Genomic DNA, 23,952 nt, shown 5'->3' with positions numbered 1-23,952 from the left:
TAATTCCATTCCGAACGAGACGCTTCTGGAAGCTCTCAATAAATTAAAACATGAAGAGCCGCAAAAACGCTTTAAAAACAGGAACTCCAAAACCTTACTATGAATTAAATGTCCCAAAAACACAGAGCCGCAAAAACGTGTAAGAATATGTACTGTGAATGAGAACCAAACACTTTTTTTGCGTTGCACTCGCAATATCGTAACCGATGAGGTTTATCCGAGGTACGATTATTGCTAGTTGTAAACTTTTCTGTTGATTCTTTCAATGGTTTTAATCTTACTATTCTTGATTTGATGTAATATCAGTGGCGTAGTTTTGTGCTTGAACTGTACATGGCATGTCTTCCCTCCTGCGGATCTATAGCGCAAAACTGAATACACATGATTTTCACAATTCGTCTGAAGATCCTAGAGTTTTAATATTCTGATGTATTTCGATTTCACCCTGTATGTTATAAATTGTAATATAAAAATAAAATAAGAAATTGGTAGCTTTACTGAGGTGCTTAGATTTGAAATTAGATCATACAACTAACACTTTCGGTTTATTTGTATTTGATTCAAGTGAAGGAATAGTAGTAAACAACTTTAAACAATGACCGGTGTAAATCAATTCGAACGTAAATTTTAATGTCATATATTAATTAATAAAATTAATATAACAGTTTCTGTTCTTGAATTTATATTTTGGAACAGCAACTTCTATACTTAGGATCTGATCAAGATATTGAATTTCATCAATCCACGGCTTGGCACATGACATAAACTGCGTTTAAACTTATACCAAAACCATTTCAAAAACTTTTTTCTTTGAATTCTTTCTAGAAAGGTTTAACTATAAAAGTATGTATAAAAAACAAAATTGATTGAAATGTTCAATTCGACTTAATTAATGCTTTTTGATAATCTAAATTAAATTGTCTTCCGCGACCCAAGGAGTTTGTACTGTACCTATGGAACACATGTCGATTTTTTAATATTTTATAATCCACAACAAAGTAACGAGCTTTCAAATAAATTTGTGCTCAAGCAGGCCCGTGGGGTTTTCTCTCTCTTCAAACGTGAATCGTCTTTTTAGTTGACAAATTCTTCAGATACAGAACCTGACCACACTTTCATTTATTGTGAAAAATTGAAGTTTTCTGTTGATTCGACTAGTGCTTTAATTGCTCTACGGGCTTTCGGATTCCTGGTAACAATTTTATCTAAACATAAAAATAACAATTCCAAAAAAATAAATAAAAATTTTTCTTTCTATCTCCCACCCCTTTCTTTTTCTACTCTGTCCCTCCGGTTCCATATCTCTTTCATCCATCCTATCTCCCTTCCGTCTTCATTCAATATTTCTCCCCGTTCCTTTTTCTCATTTCATCTCATCCATTCTCTTTCTCCTCGTAGCACATTCTGCACCTTTTCTCCTCTCCTTCCGTCCAATACCTGTTTTCTCTCTTTTGCACTCTCTTTTCCCAGATTCTCCGGAACTTCCTCTGTCGTGCACCTCTCATACTCCCTGTTGTACCTTCATTCTTTGATTCTCTCTTTCCTTTCTTGCTTGTTCGTGTCTTTGTTCCTTTCACTCAGCTCTGCATTCATTCGTCTTCCTTTCGCTCTCAATCTTTCCACTTCTTCACTGGCATACCCGTTCCTCTGGTATTAATTCCCTCTTTCCTATTCCTTGTTCTTTTTCTTTTCCCCCCAGCATTCTGTCAATATACTGCACTCTTCCTTTCAATCCATTTTGTCCTTAAACTTTGCCGCCCTTTTTCCTGCTTTCACTCGCAGCCTGCCCCTCTTGCACTATGTAACCTGGCGTTTCTCTGTCCACTCCTAGCAGCCATCCCAAATATTTTTCTTGTACTCTCTCTACCTCCTCCTGTTCCTTCCATCCCCAAATCTCGCCCCGTACATCGATACATTCTCTACCATACTTTCAAACATTATCACCTCTCCACTTTCTCTCTCCTATTTCTCACGCGCATCCCACTACCTTGTTTGTCTTCCTCGCTACCTCTCTCATGTGTTCCTTATCCGTGGCTCTCTCGTTGAAGGTCTAGTCTAATTACTTGAACTCGCTCACTCGTTCTACCTTCCTTCCTTTCCACTTCCACTCATTCTCTTCACTAGCTTTGCGCAGTGACAATATCGTAACCTATGAGGTTTATCCGAGGTACGATTATTGCTACATATTTGAAAACTTTCTTGTTGATTCTTTCAACGGTTTCTGAAATTTATATTGATGGTCGATATCCTTCTGTTTTACGAACTATTTGGGACATTTACGCCATACGTAAAAGTAAGCACCAAACCACTCGACCACAAATGTTTTTGAACAGACGTTATAAACACTCACAAGAAATGAACTGCACAATAATTGAGGATTGAGATCACCTCATGAAAATCCGTTTTTCTCTTTTTTTTTGTTTTTGCTTTTGATTGTATCGAAAACTAAAAGAGGCAACGAAAAACTTCCAACGACAAAAATTTTCATTTTTTCACTCTACAAAAATGTGTCTGTAGAACATGAAAAAATAAACTCTCCCAATATTTTTCCAAAAAACTTTTTTTTTGTTCTTTCAGCATCTTGTTTGTTCATATAGTTGACTTAAGTTGCAAAAAGCCACTTTGCTTTTGCAACAGCACTTTTATGGCATTAGTCATTTGAAATTATGTACTTTAAAACCGTACTTATATGGAAAATCGCACGACACTTAAAAATAGCCAATAGAAAAACAGAATTCGGTGTCGTTTCTATAACAGTATAGAGATTTCCTGGAAATTTTTGCACCTAGCTAACTCAACATGAAATTAATAAGTGGAAATTTTTTCAGCCAATCAAAATCATTTATTTGTTAAAAATCTCAATTTTTTTCCTTTGTCAAGAATAATTCTGTTATACAACTTGATTTTTTTTTGTCAGAAATTTATCATTTAAGAGCATAATGTCCGTGTCCTTGCGATTTTCTTACCGAATATGCCCTCGTGCATTGATTAATATCCGGAAATAATCATGCACTTGGGATATTATAAGTGAAAATATTCAATCAAAACTATGATTTTCTGGTCCCATTGTGCCTTAATTTGATTCAAAAATATTGAAAAAATGCTGTTGCAAATGACAAGTGGTTCTTTGCAACTTGAGTGAACTATACAATTTGTCTTTTACTTTATAAGTGCATAAAACATGTGGTTTTATTTCATTTGTAATACAGGGTCTATCAGAACTGGCGGACCAAAATAATACGGTGAAATCATCATCTTCTGGGAATAATAGGAAAAATATTTTTAAAAACCCATTCTCATTGGATTTTAAAATAAGAACGTTGTTAATTGACCAATCGCGTGTAGATATAAAATAACCTTAAAAAATTATATTAGTAACTATTGAAACAAATTTGGTTGTTGCAAAGACATAATAATTGAATATTATGTCATAATAAATTATTTCTGACAATTACAAAAGTCATTAAAAACGCTTAATGTTTACTTCTTCAGAATATTTTCTTATGCTTGTCTTATATGGACAGTGTGATGAGAGTGCCACAGTTGCTGCTCAGGAGTACGCAGTAGGTACGTTTTCCCAATAGGGAACATCCTAGCAGAAATACTATAACCTGAAAAATACTATAACCTAAAAACGTCCGTCATTGCACAAACAATGCGGATTCCCAACAATGCATATCATGCATCATTTGAAATGCATCCATAGTTACAAATAAAGCAGGAAAACTGATTTATAGGTAACTTAACATCAACAACAGGATTGGTCAGTTTAAATTGCTTCTTTCCTAATCACTATTTAAGATAGATTTTTTTTTACAGTGTTCCTATTATTCTCAGAAGATGATGAATTCACCGTATTATTTTGGTCCGCCAGTTCTGATAGACCCTGTATAAATATTGAACAAACTAAATATGTAACAAGCGTATGAAAATAACTTAATTCCTGGTATGCACTTATCTTATTTGAGACTTTATTTTATAACATGACAGATTGTAAAATTGAAGAATTTCTATAGTAATTTCAACAGAAAAATCAAAGACCAAAGACCAAACATGTACTGTAAAAAATGAAGTTAGTTTATTTGAATTCAATTTGTTTAAAAAGTGGGAATAAATCAGTTGGAAAATGTTTTGACTCATCAAAAGCTACATCGAAAATACATACATTTATTGCAGATCTTTAAATAAACCTCGTTTTCAAATTAAACAAACTTTAGTGGTAACTTTTTGTCGGCATCATACATTACGTCAAGCAGAAATGTTTTTTTTTTCATTTTCTTTGAAATTTTCCCGAAAACTGGACCAGGTGATTGAACCCGAATTTTATTTTTAAACTTTCGGTGTCATTTTTTCATGATTCCCATTACACACTTACGTAATGCTTCCTCTGCTGAGTACTGTAGGAGCGTCCAATTTAGAATTCAGTTTATCAGTCGCGTGTCCTTTTTGTTACATTGTGTACGTCTTAATAAGGTCCATTGAGAGTGTTCTTTTTTCTTGGTGACGCTGACACTACTTACCATGACAAACAAAAACGCTGGATTAGATAGAACTGTTGGTGTCACAGGCGAGCGATCAACCAATTTCATCAGGTTTGCCGTCCATCCGTCGTACGTTTGAACATGTTGTGGGCAGCATTTGAAATACGTGGTCGCGTTAATAACGAGCTATCGGTAGCATGGTAATGAGACTTGCAATCCTATTAGGAACTCCATCTAGTTAGGCGTTGTTTGTGTGCACACTTAGGTGGCTTTTGTATGCACGCCGTATTTAATTTAATGACCCAGGGGTGTGCACGCGCGGGCTTGGCCAAAATAATTACACGAGTTGGCTAATAAAAGACGGCCGACCAAGGAACACCGGAAAATTGTTATGCACTTTTGATGGCAGCTATTCTGGTAACACTTTGATGATGCTACAAAGTGGCCAAAACCGTTTCGGTTGGGTTAACTTCCGGTTCTTGGCCAATACTCTTTCCAGTTGCCAGAAGTACATTTTATTAAGGTCAGTATTTAACACAGTAACACACCATCTGTAGTCACCTAAGAGTGGCTATATGATAAATAGTGGTGCCCGAGGGACTAATTTCAAATTAATTTATTTTGCTTTTAATAATGTCGCTGTTGAACTGAGTGTTTGTGACGGTAGGAAGCAGATCGTTTTCCAGAAACAGATGTTTATACCGCCCCCTTGTAATGGGGGTGGTACATAGGCCACTTAGACCACCAGCGATCTCCAGATATCCTAAATCTAAATAATTCGTTTAAGAAAATAAAAGTATTTAATGAAATGTTAAGACACGTTGATGATGATAAGTATCATCTTTTCGAATAGGTTCGTTTATCTTGTTGACTGTTCTGGTTTCGTTTATGAACAACGGATTAACACTTTTTTAAATAAAAATTATACTTATAACAAATAATATTTAAATTATAAAAATGATTTCTTTATTTCTGTTTATTATGTTATGTAAATTGTACGTATATATGTATGTACTTGGTAGATATAAGTTAAAAGTTAATATTCTAGAGTGTGAAATATACCGTATGTTTCAAAGAATTCATGGTCAAAAGCAACTGCAAAAATTCAAAAAACAAAAACATCGAAAACGTGTAGTGTAGCCCAGCCTAACATCATTAGTCAATTAGTCATTAGTCATTAGTGTCATTACACATAACCATAGATAAGATTCACATAACCTAACTTTGAATTTGCGAATTACCGTGTTATTGTTCGTTCTGAAACCAAAATAATTTGTGATTGATTAATTTGTTTCTTCATGACAGTCCATGATGGACGATACAATAAGTTTTAAAATCTTTTTCACAACTCTTGATCATACATTGTTTTAAACATACATAATTGTATTATAAATATTAAATGTTTATCATGATAATTTTAAAACATGTTTACATACTTTTCAACATATTTTATGGAAACATTCTTGTACTCGTTATTAATAATTAAATCAGCATTTACAAAGCTCACGGGATTAATTTAAATCTGTCTGTAGAACACCTGGATGACATCTTGTCCTAACTTTTAAAGTCACAGACGACATTTTCTGATGTAACATGTAGATCTTTCTTTCAGTATCTTGTTAATTGCAACATACAGGGTATTTAACGAGTGATAATGTAGCCCGACGGAATTGGAAATGCAACCCACAATACATTTGCAAAGCTAACGTGGATATTTATTTTTTGAATTAAAAAACGTAAAACAGTTAACTGTGCGGTTTCGTAAATGTCATATTCGCTTGGTTAAATGAAATTGTGAAAAAACAAAGAGTTTTTGGGAAAATGTTTATTGTTTGCATAAACGCGCAACGGCAGAGGCAGTTTTATTACATTCGCCCTAAAATCAGAATCATATCTGTTTTCTTGTCGTTCCAATACATTTTAATCGTCGTATTTTAACTTTTTTGTTGTCAGTTGTGACAAATAAAATTATTGGAAGCAAGAAGCAGTGGATGCATAATTTCAATTTAAAACAATACGATATTTAAAATAGCCACGTTAACTTTGGAGATGTATTATGGGTTGCATTTTCAATTCCGCCGGGCTCATTACCACTTGTGAAATATCCTGTATACAGCGATTATATTTATCAGTTCAAGCTCTAATTTTTTTTGAAAAAAGACAATACAAATTATTTTGATTTCAAAATATCAATATTTGCTGTCAATGAAATTGCAGATAAGAAATCATTGATTGCAGAAACACTTCTTCAATATTTTCATAACAACCGTAAATGCTACAATTGCTTTTTGTTATGAAGGAACCGAATGAATTATAAATCTAAATAAGTACAGTTAAAAATGGCAAATATTCAGTTACCGTCTGCATCTGTAAATGCCACATTCGGAACGGATTACACGGAGTATACTGTTTAGGTGTTTAACCTTTCTTGATATACTAAACCATTCCTTGATTTTTATTGTATTAAATTACTTAAGAATGGCCATGTAAATAAATTATTCCTGTTTTCAGACATACCTATGTACTTTACTAAAAGCCAGTGTTCATTAAAACAAAAAAATGTGTTATAATTTATCAACAGCATTGATGAGTATTAGTGATTTCAACAAGATTACTTCACCTTATAGAACAAAAGAAACAGACACATATTGCCTACTTTGTCAGCGCTGCAGAATAGCCTCCATACGCACCAGACCTGAACCCAAGGGGTTATGGTACAAGGTCAATTTTTAAGAGTAGAGCTTGTACTAAACTCAGGACTTTATAACAACAATCTTTAAAGAATTTGACACAATATTGTTAGAAGAATAATTGTTATTTTGTCGTATTTGAATTTAGTTCAAAATTGACAAGACAGAAAAATAAATTAGGAAACTTTAGAAGGAAAAATTTGTAACAAATTTATTTTGTAATACTGGTGCCAAGTTCTAGATAGATAACAGAAAGAAAAACAATAGTTTTATGATTAAACTGATCGAGAGCAGACGAATTCTGGAAGGTAAAAGTTGTCCTATACGAAAACAGATGCAAAAGTAATTTGTGGAAACGAAGGAATAATTGGAAGATAAGGAAGTGTAGAATTATAAATTATAAAGAAAAAAGCAGTACAACTTGTGTGAAAAATTAAAGAGTTGGAGAAAATCTGGAACATAATAGCATGGGCGCCTTGTAATAAGAGAGAAGACAGAAATGATAAAAAAGAGAAAGAAAAAATAGAAGCCAGATTTGTGTGGGTAGAATTACTACTATGTACAACTATTTTTGTACCTGTTGCATGAATTAACTGTAAATAGTAAAACTGTATCTGATCATCTGAAAGTTGATAAGTTGAAAGACAAACACTTGTAGTGTTACCACTTACAACTCTCGTCATGGCAATCAATCACAGAGAAAAACTTGCACCTTTTTTCGCAAAGAAACCAAACCGTCTGAGCTTCTCTGCATCAAGTTCTAGCGAAAATTAGTGATTGTTGTCAGTTTTTTTCGAAATCGGCAACGGTGTCGCACGGCCGTGGGCAGCGCGGATGATGTATGCAAATGAAGATGGTCTGGTGCGTATGTGGGATTTTAGACGCCGGTGTGGCGGTTGATTGGCAGTGCTGGAGTATGGTGGCGGTGGCGGAATGTAGCCGACGAGTGCGAGGCGCCGTGCACATATCGGGGTCAATGCTTTGTGGCCGCGCCGTCATCGAGAGGAGGCTTACTTGCACCACGGCCACGGTATATCCACCGTGCACGCATTCACAGACTCAGCAAGACACCCGCCTGGACACCAACAATGGGGCCCCACCGTCCGAATTACCATTTCTCAATTTAATGATTGTCCGACAGCGCGTTTTTGAATTAAACGCATTTTAGAGCCATGAATGAAGAACCAATAAAAATGAATGGGACTTGCGTCACCGGCAACTCGATTAGAATCGGGATTTTCCTTTTCGACAATGCATCCGTTATTCTCGGGAGAAATACAAAATTCGTATTTATTTAAAACACGTGTGTTGGAGCGCCAGACGATAATTTTTTTTATTGGCAACTGCGTAAATCGCCGTATCAAATGTGATTTCGAATCGTGTCACTTTAAAAATAGCCATTTTAACACCAAATGTTTAGGAAACGTTATCACCTATTTTGTAATCTCGAAGAGTGCCAACTAAATCGACCTCTTCGCTACTTTACCAATTTTAAAAGAAGATTCGATTTAGTGCATGACAAGCGATACTGAAATTTCAGTTTGATAAAATGCATCCCCATTACGAAGCATTTTGCTTAAATCGACCCGATTCGTTTAAATACTCATCAATCACTGTTCAAGTGGTTGATGAAGGGGTGTTTAATTACATTCTCTGCTATGAAAATAATGATGTCACTAAATTAGTTAATCACCCGTGTCTTAATTAAATTGTCACTTAGTCAGTTTGCCATAATTTGCCTAAAAAATCCAGAAAATCGCCAACAAGGAATTGAAAAATGAAAAATGAGTCTGGCTTTACGTGGCGATTTTTGTTCAATATTTTTAAATATGACTTAAGTATGTATACAAAAATGTAGTACCAAAATGTTTGCATTCTTAGAGACGACCAACCCAGTCCATTTTTGTGCTTCCTGTTTAATTTGTAATGGTAAATACTTGGATAAAAGTGCACACCAGCCAAAGCCGAAGTTGTATCAAGAAAGTATATTTAACAATTGCTTTGAAAAATTGCTCTTGCAGGCTTTTACATTTTTTTTTTAATCTCTGATTGTAAACTTTTTCAAAATTAAATTTAAAAATCTTTCAAATATTTTAACTCCATACGAGTTAGATTGGAAATGAATTACATATTTCAAATGAAACTCAGAATGTTATGTACATTTGAGTTAAACTTTTTGATTTTAAATATTAACAGAAAATTAGAATAGCCATCTTTCTGTAGAAAGTTGTTCATTTACCGTTGCTTGCTTAATAATTTGCCATAGTTTGAATTGGTACAGTTCTTATCATTTTTATTCTACACTATACCTAGCGGCAAAATTAACCCCCCACCAAAATTGTAATAAACTATTTTCAAATAAATCAAAGTTTAGCTGAGATTTTATTTGATTTATCTCATTTATACAGTGTGGAAACTACTTATGGAATAAATTCCGTAATTTCAAAACTAATGACACTTGTTGAAAACGCTGAAACAGGTCAATTTTTATTTCTTATAGTGCTTATTTTAAGTTGCTTGATTTGTTCATGACGTCATTCATTTTTGAGCTATGACGTCATCATCAATTTTTTGAAATGACAACCCCCGCTTTTTTCTTCTCTTACTAGCTAAACAACGAATGAAAAAATTGGTACCTTACATAACAATTTTTTTGAGAAAATGACAAATTTTATTTCAAAAATTTAATTTAATTTTTAACGTAACAATTCTTTTGTATGGGTTTATTTAAAATAGAAGATTTATTTTAATAAACCAAACAATTCAGAAGATTTAAGGCAGAGAATTCGCGCTGAAATGGAGCAAATAAGCCCTGACATTATTGAGCGCTGTGTACAAAGTGTCGGTGAGTGCCAAATGGTTGGCGGGGGACAATTTCAACATTCACATTAAATTTAATTGTTAATCTTAGATGTCTGTTTGTTATTGTTTGAGCTCAAGAACTCAATTAAAATTTTTACATTAAAAATTAAATTAAATTTTTGAAGTAAAATTTGTCATTTTCTCAAAAAAATTGTTATGTAAAGTACCAATTTTTTTAATTCAACGTTTAGGTAGTGGGAAGATCTATCAGAGAGAGAAGAAACAAGTTGGGGTTGTCATTTAAAAAAATTGGTGATGACGTCATAGCTCAAAAATGAAAAACGTCATCAACAAATGAAGCAACTTAAAATAAGCATTATGAGAAACAAAAATTGACCTTTTTCAGCGTTTTTGACAAATGTCATTACTTTTGAAATTACTGAATTTATTCCATAAGTAGTTTCCACACTGTATATTAGTTATATTACAATAGATTGATTAAGCCGCCTTTGATGCTTTTTCCTTGTCCATAAAATTTGATTCATAAAGCACACATATTTGACAAAGTTAAGTCATTTAAAGCGGGTGAGCGGTTTTTTATATATGTATCTATAACGATAAGTACGTTCCGAAAAAATATTTATTTGCTTGTTTTTATTTTTAGCTGGAGAAAATATCCATTTGGAATTTGGAATATAGTTTAGATTTGAAAAATAACGATTCGGTATTTTAAGGTATTAATACACTTGTTTGCTATAAATCACCGGTTTAAATATTACAGCCATGAAATTAGAACACTATTTTGCTGCCTTTTTCTTATTTTAACCTATAATTATGTATACAATGTTTTAAAAATGTGAAGATTAATTTATTTTTGTCCTGGTGTATTTCGGGTTGCAAACCCACCAGGCGTTCTACTAATAATAATAATTACTTTTGAAACCAAACATACACAATAAACAGACACGCTGGGATAAACCCTAAATGTAGATCTAATATCGCAGTAAAACCCCAAATTTAAGTAAACATCCTCTCCACAACTGAACATTTATATTTTGTCTTGAAATTCCTTTCTGCGGTCGGTGTGTACAAACAGCATCCTAGTAGCGATCAAAAAATAATTTCTTGGTTACTTTCTCCTCCAAATCCTAGATAAAATAATTGTCACTATTAATTTCGATATTGATTTTCTATTACGAGAGTTACATCCTTAGTATGTATTATGATTTCATTGTACATATGTACATTTAACACGAAACCAATTTAATCGGTTTGATAAATAAACAAATATTTATCGGGACTTGTCTGACTTTACTTTTATTGACTGTCGCTTACACTATTTTGGGAAATTCAGGCCCCTATTTACATAATTATTTATGTAAATATTTATTTAAAAACCATTAGAGCGCTAATTATGGAGCCTCTCCCTTGTCGAAAGGTTCTAGCTGTCAGCTCTTATTGAAAACGCGAACAAATCATGGTATGGTTATTAATTATTTAAATAAATGCACACGTCGGGTATAAAGTCACATCAATAATCATCGGATCGTAATAAATGTCTCCAGGAATAATATACGCTATGTGGGACTAAAACCATCAAGCACCATATTAACACTATAAACTGATCGTACATATTTACGACAACTAATTTCTCCCGCATTCCGATGTATCATTCAAACGGAAGATAATAAATCTACCTAACAACCAGCCACACAATATCAGTCCACTTCATCCCTATTTTTTTCTTTGGAGCCCGAACAGTTCCTGTAATAAAAGCGCCTCTAATATGATAAATTCCGCTTCAAATTATACGCCTGCTAGTTAATAACACCCCCAAAGGTAGTAGCTATTAAAATCAGATATCTTTCTAACAATAAATCTATTTCCGACATCAAACACCTCACCGCGAGCGACAAACTGGGGCTGCACTTTATCATGTTGCTTTTCAATTAAACAGATAACCAAACGACATGCAGCGATAACGAATAACGATCGTAAGGTATGTGATCGTCGATACAACAGATTTTATTGAGCAGTGATGCTTGTACCGAAGATAGCAAGAATCCATCGGTGAATGCACCCGATAAACATGACACTAGACTTAAAAATTTGATGGAGTCTTCTTGCAGACAGAAAGTCTGACGCCCGGAGCAAGAAGGTTTCTGAATGATTTCCACATTGAGATTGATTATTGCGCCATGTACGAGGAGTGGTTGACATTGGGCCACTTTAATTTCTGGATCATATGGTTCGAATAAGTGTTATTAACGTTTAATTGAACAGCAATACCGGCGTTATGTAAGACGATCTGGTCATCTGGTCCGCGGGAATTTTTCGTGCATTGCGAACAGGTCCACCCAAATGTTTATTTCAAGAAGCAGGTTAATAATAAGATTCTTATCTAGATAAAGTGCGTGATTTAGGTACCGTTAGCACCGAGCAAATCGTACGACAAGAATGGTCTAATTGTTTCTCAGTTACATAATTCAATCGGTGATTGACTCGAGTTGTTCACCTTTATTGGAAAACTTTGATTCTAAAATAATATGCTGGACGAGTAACGGGAAATTAATTAATTAGAAAATTTAGAAGGATTCTTAGTTAGCGTGAAGGATAAATTACCATGAAGCCGCTCGTTCTCGGGTCTGAATTTTAAAAACAAATTTATTCAAGGTTAAGATTGAGAGTCTCGAAACGGTGGTACTTTGTACCGGTGAAACATAATTGTACAAAAAGCTGTAGCAATTTGTTTGAAGCAATATTTTATTGACACATTGTACCGCAGCATTATTATTTAAATACGGTGCTATAAAAACACTTTTTGCAATCGTTAAGTGAGCAATTGTAATGCGATGGAGCTACAGTCACTTTTGAAGACTACATACATACTTTGTATTCGTGAGACCATAGCACTTCTTTCACTGCCCAAATTAATATCGAGTCCTTGCGTTACTGTTCGCCGATTTATTTTTCATAGGTAACGTTATTTGCAAACTAAAATAGGGAAGTCCCAGTTTGTGGTGACGTCTCTTTATTCATAAAAAAACACGGTTATTTTCAATCGATATTGATTTTTTATCTATATTTGTACGATCTTGTCTAGTAGTTTGAAAATAAAAATAAACACTCAAGTTGGGTACGTCAGAAGTACTCATTCATTTTTTCAGTCCATCGACATCATGTGTGACGTATGTAGAATAAAAAGTGTTCGCATGTGTAGCACTAACTTGTAAAATACTTCACAATTCGTTTCATTACTGAATCATTTTCAAGTCTCAAGTAGAGCTTTCGAAGACAGTTGCAGTTAGTGTCCCTTAAATGTTTTTGCGGTGAAATTCGGTCAAGTTGGTTTGATGTTATCGAAATTCCTTAATAGATAGATTAGTACTGTTTCCTCAAAAGATTTAGTAAAAAGAAAAGTAAACAATATAAACGATCTATTTAATCTCCGCTTAAAATATAAACTGTATCATCTGTAAAAGATAAGTAGAGCAGATTTTCAAAAATAGAAAAGCTTTCCTGCCAACATAAAGACTTAGTACCTTCTTTATATGTATAAATTGGAAAATAACGAGTAAATGTTGATGAAGTTATGTAAAGATGTAGGTACTTTCCATTTCAAAGACAAAAGATAATTTTTTTGTAGAAAAATAAAATGACCATCTGTTTGTGAAAAGTTGTCTTTTTGATTTTGTTTGAAATTTTTAGAATTGTTTTTAAAGTCAGAAAATTTTGTGAATGAATATAACCCAACTTTTGACTCGATAATGCCACTTCCCTGCTTTTTTGATGTCATAAGAAAAACTTCAAAGTGATTTTTAATAACTGTCATTTATTAATGACACTAAAGATTAGTTTACATAATTTTTTTTGGAAATGTCTAAAAAATGTTGGCCAAGATTCCGTGTCCGGAATAGTACATACATATTACATATATCAAAAGTCCCATGGAATATTTGATTTTTCCGCTCTGTAGCATATTGTGGTACCAAATAAAAAAAAACAGAGGGTATGTAAAGCCATTAATGGCAGGTTTTTAATAAAGACTGTTGAAAGATGAAAAGCAATTAAAATATAGAAAAACTGGAGAAAATCACAAGCAAAACAACTAAGACGTCGAATTCGCCACTGACCTAAGATTTAAATAATGTGACATTTGACTGTTGAATTGTTGATATTGATCTGATTGACGGCTTCAACAGTTCGACATATTATCCGTTTATTAAATCCCGCACTGTCAGTGTCAAATTTTTGACTTTTTGAGTATAACTATGGTGTCGTACATTTTCAGTTGCCTGTACACAAAATCTAGTTATAAAAACGTCAACAAGAAAAGTTTGGTTATGTTAATGGGGTTAATTCTCTTCTTTCCAAACAATAATTAACAATACCGTGCTTCTCTGTGGCCGTTAACAGTATTCTTTTACGTTTCATATCTTCGTTTTATTCAGCCATTTCGTGTAAGTAATACTTTGAATGAAAGAAAGCGAATTTATTAAACTTAACTTCAAATTTGAAGTTTTAAATTTTTGCGCCAACGTTGAAGAACGGCAGTGCGGCAACTTGCAAACACTTTGACAGTGCGGGAGTTTAGTAAATGGATAGTAGGTCGACACAATAAAATTATAGAGTCTCACAGGACTCTTGATATACGGTCTTTTATAGACACTTTGTATTATTTTAATTGAATTTAGAAAAAAAAATTCTGTGAAATCTAAAGAATCTAGAAATCTAAAATAACAAATTTGTGATCATTTTTGACTGAATTAATAATGCTACATTTTTTACTTTAATTTCATGATTTTAATTTAATTTGGTTTAGTTAACCCTGACGGCATTGTTGAGAAACTAAAAGTTTCATATTTCTATAAAAATCTATAAAATCCGCAAAAATCCATTAAACTCGTGTTTGTTTTTGATGTAATCGATAATGTTGCAGTTTTGATTTCAGTTTAATTACATATTTTACTTTGGTTAAATTTAGTTTAGTTAATTTTGAATGGTGTTAATAAAACTTAAGTGTCATATTTCTTCTGCAGATTTAAATACCTTAATCAAGAGCAAGTTTGTTTTAAACTCGAAGATAAAAAAATCATGTTGAATGCTTTCGAAATTTGTACTGTGATAAAAATGTACATTGTTGGTTGTTGGTTTTGACAGTAAAATAAGTTTTCTATTGTGTAAAAAAGATAAAACAATATTCCATTATACATTATGTTTAAACTGCATTGCAAATGATAATATGTATCAAATAAAAAGGCAAAAATTTCCACATTTATTGATTATATCGGCAAGAAAGTAGAGTATGTCTAATTGCGAACTTAACGCATTCCCCTCCAATTAAAAACAAGTCTCATCCGATTGTGCCGTTATAATAAAATCAAATAACTGTCATCTAAATGCCAATCGCATCGACTGCATAATTGGCGTTAACACTTATCTAATTATTTTTTAAACCGGCGCACACCACTGAGCGAACGAACTGTCTGTCCACACTCGCTGCGAAATAACAAAAAGAGGGAAAAGCTTAGTTTGCTGAGTTACGACCAGACGGTCCAACGTCAGACCAATGTGCGATTCCGAGAAACCTCCACCAAAGCTCAAAGCTGCCGCCGGGCAAGTCGAACACTTTGTCCTGCTGTACGTACTCGTGCAGACAAACAAATCGGGAGCTTCCTCGGTAAATAACTGCAAGTTGAACAACTCGTTGCTCGACGACTCGAGAATTGAAGATAATTAAAAGCGAGTATTAGTATGATTCATACATGAGTAAGTCGCTACTGGACTGGGACTGCTAGCTGTTGGTTACTCGCCGGAATCAGTTGGTGTTAGCCTTGTAGAGTGTTTGGGTGTGATAAAACTCCGCTCGTCTAATAGACGATGGCGTAGGATAACGTGTCGTGAAGATTAATGGGCGATCCACGGGTGGTTACAATGTGCACCAAAATCGGTTCTAACAATGCTCCAGGTATGATCCAGCGTTAAGGTGGCGCCATAGTGTTTAGGCCCTAATTGCACGTTAATAGTCGTGAAATTATTTTTTGGAAGTGGTGGTGTTACACTATACACCTGAGATCTTGGGAAAGAATACCTTCGTCCTTGTTTCACACCCCACAGTTTGGAGGCGCTTCAAGATGGTTTTATGGCATGTTCGTACTTTAATGAGTAATCTCATAAACATTTTACGTTAAAATTCAGCGCCTGTATGCATAATCGTGCTCACATTATCATGCCTATCACTGCCGATAAATGATTTTATTGGTGTGAAGTACAGAATCTCTACAAATGTGGATGTCCTTGTTGCTTTGTATTAGTTTGCAAAGAAGGTATGAACAGCGACACTGTTTACGTAGAACAAGTCCGACAGCTTTAATTGAATTTTTTGTAATTGACGAGGACTTGGCTTTTTAATTAATTCAGATTGGATTAGCACTTTGAAAATTGGTCGAGAATTGGGACAATTAAATTTTCCAATTCCATTCGACGTCTTACATGGGTTAAATTTGATCTTATTATGTGTCATTAGCACTTGTGGGCACCAGGGTCACGTTTTCACAAATTATTGCACCATTTAATGGCACACCATGTAAAAACTAACTACAAGAAATTCGACTAAACCCGCCTTTAATGAACGTTCATGTTTATGTTTGTTTAAAAACAAATATTCTGTATTCAAATTTTATTCGGGCCACATGTTTCGTACCTTTCAAGTTCGAACGCTTTTCCGACGTGTTTACCAAGTGACGCATTTTTTGTCGTTTTACAGCCTATTTATGTTTCCCAATTACGCGTCTATGGAAAATCGCTTCATCAAAAAATATTTCCATGAGGCGTCTCGTTTAAAGTCTGTTGAAAACCGTTTCATTCAGTTGCAGTTCCAGTCCTGTTAAGTCGAATTGGTGCATTAATGCAAATTGGAAAGTAAGGGAATTGCAACGATTCCAATTTGAAAATGCCGCACAAGTAGGACGTTGCATTTTTACAAAAAATTATTGCCAATTATCGCGACTTTAATCACCGAATAAACTGTTTGATTTGTTGTTAATTGACTTGCCAGAATCATTCTAGAACTGAATTAGATGTTGCAGTTTGTTAGTAATTTGATAATTTGGGGATTGCCTAAGTTTTAAGTTGACGCTGATAAAAGTGGTAACTGATAAGCGATATTCCCCAGATAAAAGGTTATCTGTTAAAAATTTCCCAGCTGTTGTGTACCAAGCATCCTATTGTTGTCAATTGTCAGTAAATTGCAAACAGTCGATTAGATTAGTGGTGAGTAATAAAGGGACTTGTTCCAGGAGCGCCAACCGAGTTGATGCCCAGTATTATGGGCGCATTCGACGCCATCATAGAAAATAGCAGAACTGAGAACGAACCAGAAGTGAAGACCAGCACCCCGAAACGATCGCTGCAAGTCGGCAACTTCGCCAATCTGTCGCCCTGCGTCCAGAAGATCCTCGCAAACGTGCCGGATCAAGAGCTCAACAAACGCTTCAGCTCTGAAGAAACTTTGGGACCAAGACGACCCAACAGATCTTCGATCTACCGATCTCTTCGGTCTCCCGAGAAGCAGCTAAACCGGAGCAACGAGTCGCTGGACATCATATCGCCCAACGTGCAGAAGATGATTTCGAATTTTCCGGATGCGGAACTGGTTTTGCCGACCAGTGAAAGGAGTAAACCCGGCCGAAACGGTTCGTTTTTGCACGCGAAGGGTGAGTGTTTCGCGCCCAAAATCTCGTGTCTGGATGGCGACAACTGTTGCGGCGACGGCAGCAAGACGTCTCTTCATGCGATAGACGCTAATGTGAACAGTGAGTGTGATAGTTTGAGTGTTGAGGAAGCGGACACTTGTGACAGTTTGAAGAACAGTGACGGCTGTGGTAATTATAGTCCCAAACCACTCGGTTCTTACTTGCACACTTCTCATGGGATAGCCTCGAGAACTCCGGTTGGGAGGAAGCACATGGGGAAGTACCTCCAGGTACGATACTGTTTTCTTAATTTTTAGTTTAATGGCACTCGGCATCTTCAGTAATGTCGCATTGTTGTCAGTTGTCTTTCATTATCTGATTGTTGCGATAATTTGCAAGCGAGTTTGTGGCCGTCATTAAAATTAGATTATCACAGATTTTACTGTATTGTCGGCTGGTTCGTGGTAGTACCAACGAGCCAACTGCAGAGGACGTGCGATAAAAACTTCCTTGTAGACCAAAAGATAAAAGTGTTGTGTGTATGCAGATTGTGAGCACTTTGCTTGTCTATTATTAGTTCAGAATGTCTGAAGTAAGTAATGTTGACATAATTAATTGCAATTACCAATTATACCAACCAATCCATGGCCTTGGTCTAAGTACGAAACTTGGACGAATAACACATGACCTACAAACCATTGGTTGGTATTCAAATTACGTTGCTGTTGCTGTAGTTGTGGCGGAAAAATGTCAAAACAAGATGTCATCTTCCTCGTCCATATTCAGAATTTCGAGAAAGAAAATAAGAGAGTTTCTAAATTATTTAAGGTTAACATCTTGTAGAGCCGAGACCACACTTGGAAATGTTGTTAAAGGGACAGTAAATTGAAGAGAATTAATGATCTAAATTAAATTATCGGTTACATTTGTAGTATCGGAAATTATATCGGATAAGAATCATAAATACTAGCTCTCTGTTACATCCACATGTAGTTTTCCGTGTTATGTCAACGTTTGCGTGAATTCACAGTACAAACTCAATAAATTAAACAGGGAAGGTCGTTGCTATGTTTGTGTCAAAACGGAATTTTATCTGTTTGGATTTTTCACATTTCTCAGCACGAGTGTCTCCTACCTTCAGGGTGATCGAGACAAAACGCAATTGTTAAGATCTCTCTCGGTGCTGTAGTAGTTGCATTTTTAATCCGAAGAGAATCTGCAAAGGACGTGAGAACCAATATTTCACGACACGTTACGTCACATAAATCTTTTGTGCCTGATTGGGCCCATAAAAGGAATAATTCGACAAAAATTACATGACTATTTAAGGGAATGCGAAAGGTTGCTCCTCCTCTGCCACACCGTTACTTAAATTACTTCGTACTGAACATCAAACATCATTAGCGGTATTCTTGAGACGCAAAAATATATTCACAATAGCCCCTGATCTTATCGGTTGCGAAGAAGCGACCATCAAAGAGCAATTTGTCTTTTCTCAAGTTTATCTGACCGAAATTTTCGCTGGGACAAGTGATGAGTCCGGTTTGACAATAACTTCAATTATTCTTGTAAGTAACAAGGTGATGAGGTTAGGGGCAAATTTCCTGTGTTATGAATCAACATGAGTCATTGGCTGGATGGTACTGGAGACAACCGCAATTATTGATTTCAATTTGAATAATTCATTTATTCCGAAATATCCTGTGACTGTGAAGAAGATAAGACATTATTTCAACACCACATGAAAGCGCATCTCGGAACTTGTTAACCAATCATGATTTTAGGAAGAGTTGAAAATACTTAATATGTATTTTTCATTTGTAAATGTTGTTTCAAGTATTTTAATTCAAAACTACAAAATTCAGAAACAAACAACAAAATTAAAGAGCATAGATTACTCAGTTTGTGTTTATGGTAAACTGATATTTGTAAAACAGAAACGTGCTGTTATTTTCGCATCACAAATATGCAGTTACTATTTTGGATTGGAAGGTTAGGCACCAAGACAAGCGTCGAGTTCTCCATATTTGCTGCACTGGTTGGTGCTTTTAATGTAGGAGACTAGTTCATAAAGCACATAACTAACTGTAACTTAGATTGTAAAATACCGTCTCGTAATAGTCATTCTAAAAGCATCTCGAAAGGAGTAAAGTAAACAACAAATATTTATTATTTAAATTTGATTATCACAAGATCAATAGGAACATTTGCAAAAGTGTTATTTGATACAAAAGCACGTAGATAGCATTGGAAATAGTTTTAGAAGAGAAATACGAAAGCTTTTAGGTATAGTGCATGTTATATAAATCAAAATAAGTACATACTAACGAATATAATCAACAAAATAGACTTTCTAGAGTTGGAAATAGTTGTTTATTAGTATGATGTGGAAGATACGGAAATTTTTTGTTAACGCTTCAAGACATAATGTCTTTAAGTATAACTGTTATATGTATAACTATTTTTGGCTCTTGAATATGGAACTCGAAAAACAGTTTACAATACATATTTTCAAACACATTTTATACTCTTCTGAAAATCGTCTAGATCTACTGTGGTTCTTTGTAAATATTTGTCATTTGAAGAAAATCGAACTTCGATAAATATTTAGTTTTTCCATCTCACCTTGGTCTTGGACAGTGCAATGGTGGAACTTTAACTAGAATGTGACTGAGAAACATCTACTATCACAATTCTTCAAGAAGAAAGTTATAATGGTGTACCTAAATTGTACAGAAACAAGGTCGTCTAATTTTTCTTAATTTGCTCAATAAAAACAATTTCTCTGGAGATGAAATTTTAATCATCTGTTCCTTCCGTTACAACTTAAAAGAGATGATGTTCTAGCTAATGCCACATGGTTGTACTATCTAATTCTATGAAGTCATGTCAAAACACAAAAGTAAACAACAAAACAATGATCAAACAAATCATAATACATAATTGAATGAAAGATTTATCGGCAAATTGTTGTGAAATAGGAAATGATTGTAATTATCAATGGTTTTCCTCAAAACCAAACATTTATACAGATTTAAAAGATGAGGATCGCAGCTGTTTGATGTTTATCAAAATTTACTTTGTAGGTAATGTAATCAAAACTGCAACAAACTAAACGGATAATTGACATATTAAGTTGGATCTTTACAAGATAAGATCCACAAATTGGGACATTAGTTGGGCTGCTATTAAGGAAAGCGTGGCGAATCTTTGATTGCATCGTGTTCATCGGGTAGATAATAAACCTTCAAGTATTTGCTTGCTGTTCGCATTCCATTGTTAATCTAACGCAGTCACGCGTCCTGGTAGGGAAATTTTATGAATAAATTAGATTTCATTCGCATCCACCGTGAAACACGGCCCATTGGACAGTAAATGGTTCTATTACATTCAAAGAGACTGCACAAATTGCCGTACGAGAACAAAATCGTTTTAGATGCAAAACTTTGTTCCAGTAAAAGAATTTCCACAAGGGGAACAAGAATCATAAGGTGCCAGAATGGGACCTAATTTTGCCCTTGAGGCATAAAAAAGTGCCCTGTTTGCCATACAGTGAGATTAAGTGTTGTGGTAATGTAAAATTATCTTACTTTTAAGGCGCCGTAAACTGCAATTTTCAAACACTTTTGTGAGGCGTATTCTTGTATAGGGACCAATTTGCATTAAGTTTGTATTAATTCCCCAAAGCAACAATTGTAACTGATCCATATTTTAAGAGAAAAGAAGCAATAGTCACGTTGTCTATACTTCTAGATTTAACTGTCACGATGTTGTAGATCGCTGTAGAGGTACCTTCTTCCTTTTTTTAGAGTTTTTGTGCACCATTGGACGCGGTGTCTATTATGAGGTACCACGAAATTTTTCTGACGTCCAAGCTATACTTCAAAATGTTGTTACAGTACTAAAAGTACTTCTTGCAGATAACTTTACAAGTGACACGCCCATTATCTTTTTTTATTCTTCAAACAGTAACTATGTATAGTATATTCTTAAGCGATAGCAAGAATGAGTCTTCGTTAAGGAAACCAATTACGACAACCTTTCCGAACACCCAAGCCATGGTGCAAAATATTGTTACAGCACCAAAAGTACTTCTTGTAGATCACTGTACAGGTGACTCTTTAATTTTTTATTCTCCAAAGAGCGGCTATGTATGTTTTCTTCAGCAAACTTGAAAGTAGTCTACGTTAGGGAAGACCTTGGCAAACTCAAATCCATTGTAATAGTTGTAGACTCCAGTCGCTTCGTGAAGGGACATTAGGTGGGGATGTGTAGCAACGCTATTTCGTTCGTTCGTTCGTTCCATTACACTACCCGACATGATTTTTCTAACTGACCCAACTATGAGAATTTCTTATACCTTTCATTTATTAGAACTACATATATGACACCCGATTTCCATATTCCATCACGTCACGTTTGCGAACTAGACACCTATGTACATTTTTTATGTACTCGTGTATAATAATATATTCATTGTAAATTCATTTCTTTTACAAGCGTGAAGAGTACACTAGAATGTGCAAAATTAAGTAGGCTTAAGTTGTGTTTGGCATATGTACCAGTGGATATGGTATCCCGCTATGATTGGTGATTTTTGTTGGGTTCTTCAAAAGGAAGATGATAACCCGCATAAAAGAAAAAAATAAATTTGTTTTGTATTGGATTGTACTGGTACTTAATCGTCCTTAGTCTGTTAACAATGTGCAATAGAATTATCATTGGTTTTTAAGTTTTTTTACTGTTTTAATAAAAATAACATTAATGCATATGGGTTGTCACATGTTATTCCTAACTCGGAATCTAGACGTGCTAGAATAAATCTGTTGACGTTTATAGAATCAACAGACCCTAATTACCCCAGATTAGGTGTTTTCACTGCAGTTATAAAAAAAAAATCAAAATGTCGGGTAGTGTTATTAGCAGAGAGTAAATAAGAGTGCTATTGGTTGGATATTTGGACGGCGCAAGTTTCCCCCACCAAATGTCCCTTCAGCTGCTAACAGAACTCTCAAGTCTAAACAGTTCGGACGCGTTGACCATCTTCAAACCATGAGGTACCCAATGACAACAAGCTTTCCTAAAGCTCAGCGGTGATGCAAAATTTTGTCACAGTACGAAAAGTAGGTACTTGTTATAGATAGCTCTTATTTGTCTTCTTTTATTCTTCAAATACCAACTCGGACTGTTTTCTTCATTAATAGCAGAAATTAGTCCACGTTAAAGAAAACCTTGTCAAACTCAAATCCATTATAAAAGTTGTAAAACATTTCTTTCAGAAATTGCTTCATTAGCAAAAAAGGAACTGGGGTTTTCAACGCATTGTTTCAGTTTGAGACAATTTTTAAATTCTCTTTTACTCATAAAAGAGTGATAGAAATCCAGCGGTACGGTTGGTACAACCACGTTTTAACAAGCATTTAAATATTTTATGGTCAATATAATTCTATAGGCGCAATTGATAAGTTTATAGATATTTTCGGTTTATGTCTGCCATAAAGTACACTTTTTCCTTATCACATTGTGGTTAGGTATTTGTAACAGAGAGCCAAGTCATGAAGGCTAAAAACCTACAATTTTTCTTCCGATTGACTCAGTTCCGTAGTGCAGCACCCTACCAAGAACTCCCAACGTCGGTTTTTTTCCAACATTTTGCAATGCGCGCCAGACAAACCGCAACTTTCCTCTGGTCGAAACGGTGGAATCATAAGTTCATTTTCACAAAAAAAGTATGTTGCATCACACGAGCGATTTGAGCCAACGTGCCCCGAAAATGTTCCATCAACCGCATCTAATCTAAATGAAAACAAACGTTCCGGCTTGCGCGCTCCCGAGTCAGAAACGGAGGCAATAGGACGAACAAAATTAGATCCAGATAAATGTGTTGGAGCAACTTCTTGAATTTTTGCTCTTTTTCGCTTGCAGGTTCCGAGCGAGAGCAGCGTGGGCACGAACAGTACGACTTCGTCTGAGGTTTCCCGTCCGGTGTCGCTCACCAGTTTGGGGTCGTGTTCATCGAGCGGCAGCAGCGGACCCCATCAACCCAGTTCTGCATACCTGGCCTCGGCCGAGAGTCTCGACAGCGACCCCGAACCGACCGGAAGTCAAGGTCAGTTAAAAATCTCCAGGTCGTCATTTTTGAAATTTTCCGCATTGGTTTGCGGTGAATGCAGATGAAGTCATCAGCATTCTCCGTCCGGTCGGAGCCGCTCTTTCGGGGTACTCGATCGACGGATTCGCCGATCGATTGTTCACTTTTCGGAAATGTGAGTCGGAGGCAGCAGA

The 23,952-nt window shown here is 35.0% G+C and overlaps 1 protein-coding gene and 2 non-coding genes across 5 annotated transcripts in view; all 3 read left to right on the top strand.

The window, feature by feature from the left end:
* GEFmeso (Guanine nucleotide exchange factor in mesoderm) overlaps window positions 1-23,952 on the top strand; it is a 75,026-nt gene that overhangs the window by 37,538 nt on the left and 13,536 nt on the right. For 2 of the 3 annotated variants that reach the window (XM_069058531.1, XM_069058537.1), the window contains exons 2-3: window positions 17,272-17,957; window positions 23,593-23,776. In XM_069058531.1, the coding sequence (XP_068914632.1) occupies window positions 17,272-17,957; window positions 23,593-23,776 (870 nt within the window). Of the gene's footprint in view, window positions 1-15,777; window positions 15,942-17,271; window positions 17,958-23,592; window positions 23,777-23,952 lie in introns of those variants that run through there. The other variant, XM_069058524.1, reaches the window with a different exon arrangement.
* LOC138122487 (U4 spliceosomal RNA) lies at window positions 180-304 on the top strand. The gene has a single exon (XR_011156524.1). It is a non-coding gene; the product is annotated as a U4 spliceosomal RNA (small nuclear RNA).
* LOC138122498 (U4 spliceosomal RNA) lies at window positions 2,123-2,249 on the top strand. The gene has a single exon (XR_011156534.1). It is a non-coding gene; the product is annotated as a U4 spliceosomal RNA (small nuclear RNA).

The sequence above is a fragment of the Tenebrio molitor genome, chromosome 1 (genome assembly GCF_963966145.1).
Source record: "Tenebrio molitor chromosome 1, icTenMoli1.1, whole genome shotgun sequence".
Classification (NCBI taxonomy): Eukaryota; Metazoa; Arthropoda; class Insecta; order Coleoptera; family Tenebrionidae; genus Tenebrio; species Tenebrio molitor.
This window is presented reverse-complemented; position numbering and strand designations above follow the sequence as displayed.